Genomic DNA, 12706 nt, shown 5'->3' on the forward strand with positions numbered 1-12706 from the left:
CTGTTCTTTTATCGCCTATGTGAAAGCTTACGTTGGTGAAACCATCCTCCAGGAAATGTACTCAAGCACACGACGTCGGTGTTTCATCGCCTACAGTCGTTTTTCCTGCGTCGCAACCCGCCTAGTCAACAGGCTGTAAAATTTGAGTCACCACAGCGAAAAACTCAAATCTGCTCATTTCATAGGCCTTTTGCCTTTCAAAAGCTATTGCACGCAAACGACAGACTTTTGTCAACCTTAAACCATGTCACCGACTCATTCCGAGCATGTGTTATGTCGAAAACAGTGGAGAAAATTGGATTTTGAAGGCTTGGGCCCAACAGAGAAACAGAAATAAAAATGGAGTGTAAGGCTTGGTTGCAACCTGCAAAGGTCTTGTGAAATCAGTCTCAACTGCAGTTTGCTGTCGTCGGGCATAACGACAGCAAAGGGAAATCGAGCTTCACGATAGAAAATCCTACAGGCAGCATTATTCCACTCTGCACAAGACCGACATGAAAACTAGAGTCAGCCAGTCGTTAATGCTTTATTTGACTTGATGCTATTGCACGCAAACGACAGACTTTGTCGACGTTAAACCATGTCACTGACTCATTCCGAGCTGTGTTATGTAGAAAACAGTGGAGAAAATTGGATTTTGAAGGCTTGGGCCCAACAGAGAAACATAAATAAAAATGGAGTGTAAGGCTTGGTTGCAACCTGCAAAGGTCTTGTGAAATCAGTCTCAACTGCAGTTTGCTGTCGTCGGGCATAACGACAGCTAAGGGAAATCGAGCTTCATGATAGAAAATCCTACAGGCAGCATTATTACACTCGGCACAAGACCGACATGAAAACTGGAGTCAGCCAGTCGTTAATGCTTTATTTGACTTGATGGGATGCTACTTTTATTTTTTTTTTTGTCTTTCTTTGGAGGATTTTCTGTCTCTGCAAGTGCTGATAAGAGAAAAGAATATCGCTTTAGTTTGAGTCCTTCGACTCCAGCTTCAATTTGTCAGTCATTACTTCTTATCAGAGTTAAATTAGCGTTCTTGGTTTCTACTGCTTATGTCCTTTTTACTCAAAAATGTGCTCGGTCTTTGAGGTTAACTTCTATTTCGTCTTGATACATTCTGCATATAGTGGCCTTCGTTCCTAAGACGTTTTGAGTGCAATTTAAATGCAGATGATTTTTCTCCCGTTTCAACGACGTGACAAACAGGTATTGACTAGACTTTTTCCATTGCAGAATTAAAGCATGTCAAGCTTATTAAATCGAGAGCAGCGGCATTTCTGCCACAGGCCTTCTGTCAGTCCTCATTCCATTTTCAACACGCTGCTTTTGAGACAAGAAGACCGGATAGCTCTTGCTATATCGTCTGAGGGGAAATATCCACGGGAATGAATAAACTGTGTGACCAGCTGTGCTCTGGATGCTCTAAAATATTGGCAAAAAAATGGACTCAGTAAGTTTTAGATGATGTGGGTTGCCTAATATGTTTGGGGGTATGTCCCCAACGCATGTACCGTATTTTCTGCACTATAAGGCGCACCTACAAGCAGTCAGTTTTTTTTAAAAGCCGACAGTGCGCCTAATAATCCGATGCGCCTTATATATGGTGTTAACAGTCTCTTTATATTACCCATTGAGTTGTTTCTCTGTTGTGTGTTCCTTTGCCATCTAGTGGTGATTATTAGCAGGAACCGATTGTAACCTAAAAGGGTTCTGCCCGACACTAATTAACATGTGCAGTCGCCAAAACACACTCAAATAGACAACTACTTCGTGAGCTCTGCGCAGCCATTATGAAATGAAGATTAGACCAAAAGCATAGTTAACTACTGACTAAACGAAGGAAGAAGGAGACAAGCAAGACTTTTAAGGATATTTAGCCCCTTGTGGATGTGAGCCCTCGAGCTTTGTGTGCCTTTTTGTTGAATGAATTGTCTTCATATTTTTGTCTTTCATTTATTGTTTTGTAATTCCATTTGTATTTATATGTTCCATGTCCGTGTTTGTGACCAGTTCTCATTGTTACAGCTGCAGCGGTTGTGAAGGCTCTGTATAAATAAAGCTATATTGTATTGTATTGTATTCGTTTTAGCGAAGCTCCATCTAGTGGATGCATCGCGCCACCGCAGCCACTATTGTAGCATCTATTCTACGTGCCTTATAATGCAGTGCGCCATATATACGAAAACTGTTTTAAAATAGGACATTTGAAGGTGCGTTTTATAATCCGAAGCACTTTATAGTGCAGAAAATACGGTCGTCATTTATCCAAGCAAACAAGAAAAATTCCAAACTCTGTACTCTCAAAATGATATCAGTTGAAATGTGCAATAGTGGTTTCAAAATCCGGTTCATTTTGGGGATTAAACTCTTTATCACCGATCAACGGTCTCTTGTCTCATGTCTTGGCGCAGATGGATTGCCTAGATGGGAGCCTACAGACGCCTCAAGGAAGGATTTAGATACGTGGAATTGAGGGATTACAGATGAGGATTGATGTTCTTGGCGGAGGGATTGCACGTCACTGTTGACACATCGTCCACCTGGCACCAGCGATAAATGCCGCCGGAGAAAAAGCGCGTGCCATTTGAATAGCAAAGAGTAGGAAGAACGATGTGAAGCACTTAAAATCAACTTGCAGTGATTAGTGAGGATTACATATGCCTTGCCAAGGAGCCAGAAAGGAAGTCACTTGGTACAACAATACTCCCTAAATCTCTACGCTCACACTAATTGTGCTTATTTTTTTTAAATCATTTTAATTTTTAATTTTAATTTTTCTGATCAGCCTATCTTCACAAGGCGTGGTGAAGCCTATCCCAGCCGTCATCAGGCAGTAGGCGGGGGGACCCACGACCTCTGCACTATGAGGTTGACGCACTAACCACTCGACCACCGAGCCGCCCCCACCTTAAATTCAATCAAACAAACCTTCTCAATCAAGTTGCTTTAGATACTATTTTCAAAATTACGTTTCAAACAAACATTTACTAGTTTCACAACAAATGAATTGACTGGAATCATTTTAACTCCATGGACTACCATTTAGCGGCCCGGTGGTCAACTGGTTAGCGCATCGGCCTCACAGTGCAGTAGTGCAAGACTTGATTCCGGCTCTGGCCTCCCTGTGTGGTGATTGCATGTCTCCCCGTGCCTGCGTGGGTTTTCTCCGGGTACTCCTCCCACATTCCAAAAACATGCATGGTAGGTTAATGGAGCACTTGAAAGTGTGCCTCACTCGGATGGTTGTTCGTCTCTGTGTGTGCCCTGCGATTGGCAGGCAACCGGTTCAGGGTGTCCCCCGCCTCCTGCCCTAAGACAGCTGGGATAAGCTCCAGCACTCCCCGTGACCCTTGCGAGGATAAAGCCGATCGGAAAATGGATGGATGGATGAATTGAAGGTAAATAGATTTATCATATTTTTATAACTGCCGTTATGGCTGTGTTTTGTCAAACAAGACTAAAACTGAAAGCCTTTTGATTTTTATTTTGTTGGTGAAACCTGACGTATGAACCTGAAATCTGAGATGCCAAAAGCAGCTCAACGTGTGTCTCTGCTATTCTCGCCACAGCATTTCACCACATATTGAAGCATCAAGAAATATCGCGTTGCCCCTCAAGCGAGCCACCAAGGCAGACCGGGCAACATCATGAAGAGACATTGTTACTGACACACTTCATAAGTTCCCTCCATGAGGGGCTTGATGAAAGTCCATTCTCGATATTTAGAGCATAATGACCGGTGGCTCTGCGATGCAGAAGAACGATACGCTTTCATCTGCAACTGAGCAATGAGTAACAAGTCTGGACATATGCGGCATATTTCATTTGATGTTCGGCTCCATTCATGCCGACGTCCATCCTGCCTGGAATGGACTCACGAGTGCAGAAAAAAGTGTAAAAGTTCACAGACCGTTCAGAAACTGTTCTTGTGTAAGACACGCATCGTGCCGCAGCCTTGTCCATGAAAATGGACATGAAAAGACCTTGAGTGGATTTTTCCCGACAGCATTAATCCGACATCACACAAGTCGACTCCCTCGGCGAACCGCATACCGAACTGAAGCTACGATGCCGTCATGATAATGCCATCTGACGTGTGCTCCGATCACAACAAAACACAGCAGAGAAGCTCCAGTGCAAAACAAGCATCGCTTGCAGTTTGCTGATAAGCAAAAGCGATTCACGTTCTTTGAGGCAATGCAATGTTACTTATTCCCTTTGAAGATGAAATATAGGAAACCGTACATGGAATCGACAGTCAGATCATGCGTTTGAATGCAATATTCCAAGGAGGTACAAAGCAAGGGACTGCTAATATGGTGAGCTACATGCTGGCAGAGTACGCCCTAAACTTGAATATCTGACTGGAGCAAAATACGCTCGAACAAAACCAATGCAGTGGATTTTGTCAACCCCCAGTGGCTTCCCCCGCATAAAAAGGCAGGAGGGTCCAATAGAATATGTGACTTTGTATTTTCCTAAAATAGTGCCTTAATTAATCTATGTGGTATTGACCACTTCCATACACATGTTGAGGAATTGGCTTTTTAAAGAATATGTGACTTTGTATTTTCCTAAAATAGTGACATCCGCTCATAGTGCCTTGATTAATCTATGTGGTATTGTCCACTTCCATACACATGTTGAGGAATTGGCTTTTTACTTGGTTGGAAAAAAATAGTTGTGATTCCGAAGTACCCACCCAACCATCGTGTGTTAAACATTTAAATCAGTGGTTCTTAACCTGGGTTCAATCGAACCCTATGGGTTCGGTGAATCGGTCTCAGCCGACTCAACATGTCAAATCGTTATGACACGCCCGCATGGCCATCATTGGCTGCAGACGATCACATGACATTGCTTGTCCAATCAGTGCTGCGGAAATTTAGTTTGCTCAGTAGTCAACGTGTGACTGTCATGATAGTATGGCATAAAAAAATTTTTAAATTTATTCTTATGTCTTGAAATTTTATTGACTTTTTTCCTGTTTTTAATAAATGTGTTTTTTTTATGTCTTGAATTTGTAAAAAGTCATATTTTTTGTTTTTCACTAATAAAGGGTTCGCTGAATCTGCATATGAACAGGTTGGGTTCGGAACCTTGTTAGAGGTTCCGAACCCAAAAAAAAAAATAAATAAATAAACGGCTAAACTCACAGGCCAAACTTTTTCCAACGTGACTCTTCCACATGATTAACAGCACCAGGAGCACGACGTTAATCTCTCACTGCAGGAGAGCCCGCTGGGCAAAGAGGTAAGATAAATCTATGCATGGGCATGTGGAAGGAAGACCAAGAGGAATTCATCTCTTCAAAGAAAGACCAAAGATACACCTGCAGTGGACCCAGTTTAAACATTCATATCAGGTCCCCCTCTCCTAAATTTTATGAACCCATTTCTAAATGGGAGACCTTAAGAGGATGATATTAAGTGAGAGAAGAAAAAGACCTTCACTACCCAAGTGAGAATAGTCTTTTTAGTGCTGGCTGTAAAACTATGCCATCTCGATGCTTTTGCGGGTAATTGTTCGGGCCCGATCTCTGTAGACAACGCACATCCGCTCGGGCGTAAAAACTCATTTTCAAGCAGGTGCAAGTTTCATTTTAGTGTGTTTGGGAATTTGGGAGACCGCACTGCGCCATGCTGGGCATTTGGACAGACCAAGGGCATTTTCTATAACACGCCCCGGGTACACCTGACAAAAAGTAGAGGAATTTTTAGACCCGTTACAAGCAGGTCTAAGTTGTAGCGCAGGTGGTGTGAGGTGATTTTGGTGGAGTTGATTGAATCCAGGCAGACAGATTCTGAGCTCAATGGATTGAACATATTATAATAATGATTATTTTCAATATATTTATAAAAGCACCAGCGGCACGGTGAGCGACTGGTTAGCACCTCCGCCTCACAGTGTAGTGGTGCGAGGTTCGATTCCGGCTCTGGCACTTCCTGTGCGGAGTTTGCATGTTATCCCCGTGCCTGCGTGGGTTTTCTCCGGGTACTCAGGTTTCAATCACCAAGAAGAATCCTGCTACCTGGATTCAACGATTGTCGATGACTGTCGATGAGAAGAATACGGGTGTGCACAAAAAGCAGCGCGGGTTCACACTCCATTTAATGATGGTGTGATTTGTGAATGCGAATGCCTGTCTGTCTACAGTTTATGTACCATGTGACCGACGAGCTACTCGTCCAGGGCGTCGTCCGCTTTTTGCCTGAAGTCGTGATAGGCTACGGTTCACCCCTGACGGTGAAGAGGATACACGGCATAGACTATGGATGGATGGAGGAATGAACGGATGTAGCGCAGCATTCAAAGTGCCCGACCAGAGAATTTGCCATTTGCGATATAACGATCGTGAATAAGGGGGTGGCCTGGAAATGGACAAACCTTCAAATGTCAGAACAGAACTTTCCCTGAGTTCTTTCAACTCTTTCAAAGCCGGGAAGACGAGCTGTCACACTCTGCTGACAAATGGGAGCAGTGGATGCCGGGGGAGTTTTGACGCCACATCACAAGAAAACAGATCACAGCACCGGTGGGGAACAGCGAGCGAATCGTTACAGGATTATGCACCTGGCAGTACCACGTGCCACATACGGAATGAGTCCCGTGTAGGTATATATTCTGCCTGCTTCACAGAAGAAGGATGTTATTATTCTTTGAATATGTGCAACACTCGGTGGATTTTTCCCCACAGGCGGGCCTTTGCTGAAGGGACTTGTGATGCAGTGATGGGTGACAGCCAACGATAACAAAAATCCACCGCATAATTACCGCTGAGATGTTGCAAGCCAGCACTACTGCAGATTAGTCTTCCACTCGCTGCGCAACACGATGTCAGGTTGCGGCTATAAAAATAGTCCCCATCTCTTATTCTCAGACTTATTCCCACCCTTTACCTCCTCCCGCATTCCATCTCCCGCTTGCCTCCCTTCTCCCAAATCACAGGCCTGCAGCAGGAGCTTCAAAGAGCATAGTTAACTTGGTGGGTGCGAGGACTCGAGTTCCGACTGTAATTCGTAACAACGCGTGCATTGGTAATTGATCGTTTCCCCATTCATACAGAGTGGCATTTGACTGGAATATACCCTGCTCTCTCCGCAATAAACAAACACCGGAGGTGTGCCTGTGTGTTGCGCAGCGCGGTGTAAAAGAGGGCGCACGTTCAAGGAGAAAACTCATCATAAGCTACGTACTGTGAGCTGTTCTACAAAAATGTTAACGTCACTTGGTACAGCGGGATATACATCTACATATGTACTGTATATACCCTATGAATATTTTAAACTGTAACTATCGCAGAAACTAAGACCCCCAAAACATTTGAGTATCCTTTCCAACTCTTCTCACAATATTATCATGAAAAATAAATAGTTTACAGATGAAAGTGATTAAGGGGGAAAAAAAATGCACCGAAAGTGTGTGAGTATGTGCGTATGCAGCGTAGACATTTTGTAATCTCCACTAACGACCCGGGCTAATCTTAGCTCTGCACGACATACAATGAGCATTTCTTCCTTGACACCAATGACTGTATTCCTATTAGCCAGGGAATTTTGTGGCATGTAAAAAAAATAATAAATAAATCATTGCATTTCATGGCCGATGTAATACTTTCTGTTCTTGCTAAAAAGCAATGGCATTAGAAAATGTCACAAACAAAACCATGAATATTGAATACACTGCATTGTTGCGCAAGCAGGTTGATGGCTTTTACTCAGGATGGAACATCGTACGGTGCTTTTTTTTTTTTTTCCCGATGATTTACTCTTGTGTTGCGACTAAAATTCTGACTTCACACAGATCTGATCGGATCGGCGGCTACTTTGCATTTCATGCAAAATCAGTGATCAATTTTCATGTAATAATTTGCCGATTTGGTGAATGATGTCATTAATCCAATCCACAAAATACAGTACAGCAAAAAATAATCTCGTTCCCTCCAGGGACATTATGTGATGGTATTGTTATTAATTCCAAAGTTTCTCGGATCGTTATTATTTTATTTTATTTTTTTCGAAGGTGACGACCAGTTGGAGTCTGCTGTCACCAGCTACCAGCAGGGCAACAACAGCATGTTGGTCTTGCCGGGTAGCTGCGGCTTACTGGAGTTCATAGAGCGGGTTGCCCGGTGACCCAAGGTTCGGCTGTTTGGATCTTGGCTGGTTTGTTTTGCTTTTGTTGCTGGCCAGCATGAAAATACCACAAAACAATGCAAGTTCATGCTGATTTTTTTTTTTTTAGCAGGGCACAACAATCGGTAATCGTTTTGGTGCGATATGACAGTTAAATATGAAAAAAACATTTCAGCAAGCCTCCTCGCCCCAAGATGCGACACCTTCATCATGCTTTGTCATTTGCAGGAGTACAAAAGAAACATGATAGGGAGTGTAGAAAAAAAAAATCCCCTTTTGTGTCTTTCTTTACTTCGGTGCCATCAGAGTTCATAGTGATGACAGCAGTTCTTAAATGCTATTATTCTGGGATTAGTTTTACACTTATTAGTTTTGAAAGGGTGAGTGTGGGAGATTATTTTTGGTATGTTTCAAGTATATAAAGTATGCAAAGAAAATCATTTGTGAAGAGAAGGGGTGGAAGGGACAGGACCACATTTACACTCTTCCATTTTATTTTTGAAATATTGTATTTTTGCCCATGTTGTGTTGCTCGGGGAAGGCGGAAATGATGAATCGGATAAACTCCAATCATGCGCCCCTTGAGTTCAATAAAGTTGCAGCAAAATCCAAACATTATGACACCAATAACAGTATTTAATGTAGGATTATTACTGGCGCATCCCTCTTTATAGCCGTGACTATTAAATGTAATTGGAGCTGGGTTGATGAGTTATTTTCCATTTTGCCATCCAGAAATCACACGATTGGACCCTTGCGTCCCATTTGGATGCAAATTTCAACGGCACATTTTCTTTCCGCTCTCCTGAGAATGACGGGATGGATTCAGTCGATCAACACAAACTCATCTCGCGGCGCGCTGCAGTACGCTCACGCCGACGCGTTGCCACTAGGCATGCTTAACATGAAACGCAAGGTCTCGCAACCAGCTTGCACGGACGAGATGTATCCAGAAAGTATCACCACTTGATTTACTCGGCATTGGACACTCAATCGTGTTCCACATCAAAAACAAAAAGTTCATGCAACAAAGTTATTCCCAATCAAGCAATGTGTTTCGGATGTGAACACTCACTGGCTTGCATGAGCTGACCCTGGCGCCCAAACACCTGAGAGAAGGGGCTTCGGCTGCAGGTGAGCGTCTCCTCCATGGCCGGATGCGGGGAGGAAAAGCGGTCCTCGGTAGAAGAAAGAAGGAAAGAAAAGTGCAGGGCGGCAGTTGCGGGCGGATCAACTCCCTTCCTCCCCGACGGACTAATTTATCTCGCAATATCTCCCCTTTTGCTTTGTGGCCGGCCGACTGCAGATCAGCCTCGTGTCTCGCTGCCTCTGATGCTTCGCTGTGGCCCGGGCTGACGAGAGATCAGCGCTGCTGGGTAGCTCAAGGCTTGCTCATTAGTGCGACTGAGTGTGTGCATGAGAGAGAGCGAGAGAGAGAAAGAGAGCGAGAGAGAGAGAGATGCAGTGGAGAAGACGACGACTGCAGAAGAGTCGACACTCTCTCCCCTGACGATACAGAGCGGAGAGATAGATGACTGCGTTGCCGGTTTTAACGTCAGATGTAACTGATGCTCGTACTTTCTGTGACTCCGTGGTGTGGATTAAATGCCGGACATGTGTCCAAAAAAAAAAAAAAAATCAGTTCAGACAACTGGACAGATGTTTGCTCAATTTCAAATCCCTGACTAATTATATTCAGAAGCTCCACCGGTGGCAGTGATTCACAACCGCCCTTCTGTGAGCAGTCATGCAGGATGCAAGAAACAATCCAATGTTATAGTTTTTGATCCCAAAAAGTAATTGACACAAATAATGAAGGCCAGCGACATATAGTGACGGGCAGAACAATGAAATGCTCTTCCACGACATGACAGAAGGTACCATGAACCTGTGTCAACATTTTGCCATTCATAGAACAGATTTAGCTTGCGATTGGCTGGCGATCAGTCAACGAAAGGGTTCAGCTCACCCGCAACCGAAATCATGCTTTCTGCAAGTATACCAGCCTTGTGTCCAACCAAACAGGCCTGGATTTAAGGAAGGACATTTGCGAAGAAACTGAGACGAGATGATCATTATTTCAGGACGGGGGGGTGGGGGGGGGGGGAGTATGGCATACCGAGCGCCCTGATACGGGCTGCTCGGTTCGTGTTCCACCGTTGTCAGCGTTTGGACCACATTGCCGGCAGTATGTCGGATTTGTATTCAGTGAGGGTTGGACTCCGCCAAGGCTGCCCTTTCTCTGACTGATTCTATCACAACATTTATGGAGAGAATTTCTAGGCGCAGCCAAGGCAGTGAGGGAGTCTGCTTTGGTGGCCTCGGTATTGCATCTCTGCTTTTTGCAGATGACGTGGTACCGATGGCTTCTTCAAGCCGTGATCTCCAACTCTCACCGGAGCAGTTCGCAGCCGAATGTGAAGCGATCAGGATGAAAATCAGCACATCTAAATCTGAGACCATGGTCCTCAGTTGGAAAAGGGTGGGGAGGAGATCTTACCCCAAGCGGAGGAGTTTAAGTATCTTGGGATCTTGTTCACGAGTGAAGACAGGAGGGAGCGGGAGATCGACAGGCGGATCGGAGCAGGGTCTGCTGTGATCCGTACTTTGGATATCTGGACCGACTGGTCAGGAGGACCAGCTCTGTCCTGGGCTGCTCCCTGGACACTCTGGAGGAGGTGGGCAACAGAGGGATGCTAGCCAAGCTAAAAACTATGACGGCAGACCCTCCCACCCCCTCCTGGCCACCCTGACAGCACTGGGCAGCTCCTTCAGCCAGAGACTGACACACCCACGCTGCAGGGAGGAAAGGTACCGCCGCTCGTTGTCAGGCTATTGAATAGACAGACCTGAAAACCTGGACTCACCCATTTTTAGTATGCTTACATAGTTTATAATTTATATTTATTTACTCTTTGTTCTTCTACTTCTCCCTTTCATAATTTTGCAGCTGTAAATTGGGAATTTCTCCAATCTGAGACAAATAAAGGTTTTCTTATCTTAAAAACATTATTATTAGCAAACAAAACTCAAAGCACACACACACACACACACACACACACACACACACGTGTTTTGAAGCCTCTAAGAGTAATTTGGTGTTCCCCACGTTGCAATGAGTCCCCACCAGTCCGTGTGTAGGCAAGTTCAAGTCCCCATGTGGTAGCAAAAACGAGATCATACACACACACACACACACACACACACACATTCACACACGCACACACTGGTGTGTCTTTGTAGTCTTGCAGTCTTTGGTTGGAGTGAGTGAAGTGCACCACCTTCTGGACATTGTTGTTGATTCCTCGAATGACTTGTTCAATGGCATCTGGCATTTCGCATTTCGCATCTGGTTGCAAACAAATCTCCACACACAGATTTGACACCGACATTCTGCATTTATTTTGACCACACGCTGGGGGGGGGGGGGGACACGGGGGTGTGTGCAAATTAAACATCTTCCAACTTCGTCAAAATCATGACATGGTTTTAAATTAATAAATATACATAACTTCATTTATATTTTAAAATGCTACACAAACGTTCACAGTCAGATAGCCGTCCCCCTTAACACCCTGTACATCCAACGTAATGCAGTTTGTGGGAGGGTTACATGAATCGCAGAGGGAAAAGTTTATAGACGTATTAAAAAAAAAAATATGACTCACACGTTTCAGTTCCCATAAATTAGAAATGCAATCGATATCGATATCACATAAGTACCCTGTTTAAATTCATAGCTTATGACTATTTCTGCAAACGAGATTCAATGCAATTTTCAACAGTCAGTTTCAAAACTAAACGAGTTGACTATTAAATTTTGGATTCACATTTCAATTGAGTGTCCATACTTGGAACAATAAAATGTGACGCAGACAGTAAGCCTGGATGAAGTGCTTCAATTCTACAGTTGATGACTACTGAAAAGAAAAAGACAAAACATATAATTCATGAGATATGATAGCAGCAGAGTGCTGCTTTTCACCTCTGAAAATGTCCGACCTATGAGCTTGCCACATTGAAAGTAATTCAAATTCGGGTGCAGTACTTCACACTGCAAACATAAAAAAATTAAAATAATAATAATCTTCAGTGGGCCAACACTGAACTTTAATCCTTGATTTGTATGCCGTAGGCTATCAAGCCATCATCATCGTTTAATGGCGTGTAAGCAATAGAAATGTTTCTTCATATAAATACACAGAAAGGACACTGACTAGATTTACTCTGATTTTCTCACTTGACTTAACCCGCCAAATGAGACAATCCCAACAGTTGCTTCTCGATATTTCCAACAGCGCTTGCAACCTGAACAACTCTGAAGAGAAGCTTTAATACTCGTTTCAAGGATTAGCCTCGAGTTGAAAGGTTAACGGCAAGTCATATTTTCAATGTTTAAGACCACACAACTGCAGAACAACACAGAACATGCAGTCAAGAATTTCAACCCAAAAGGCAACATATGACCGATAAGGAAAAAGTAGTGCAAATCCACGCCGACAGTGATTGCCGCCTGCCATCCTCAGCCGAGTAGCCCGCCAAGCGAGAAATGAGAGAAGACTTTCGGCTTCGACGC

General features: G+C 43.9%; 1 protein-coding gene across 1 annotated transcript in view; it reads right to left on the minus strand.

Annotated features, from left to right (window-relative positions):
- Positions 1-9553, minus strand: part of LOC109526590 (kazrin-A-like) — a 100024-nt gene extending 90471 nt beyond the window's left edge. Inside the window, exon 1 of the mRNA XM_019887957.1 lies at positions 9206-9553. Coding sequence (XP_019743516.1) covers positions 9206-9281 — 76 coding nt within the window. The 5' untranslated portion in view covers positions 9282-9553. The remainder of the gene's footprint in view (positions 1-9205) is intronic.
- Positions 9554-12706: the final 3153 nt, after the last annotated feature.

The sequence above is a fragment of the Hippocampus comes genome, unplaced genomic scaffold (assembly GCF_001891065.2).
Source record: "Hippocampus comes isolate QL1 unplaced genomic scaffold, H_comes_QL1_v1.1 scaffold14, whole genome shotgun sequence".
Classification (NCBI taxonomy): Eukaryota; Metazoa; Chordata; class Actinopteri; order Syngnathiformes; family Syngnathidae; genus Hippocampus; species Hippocampus comes.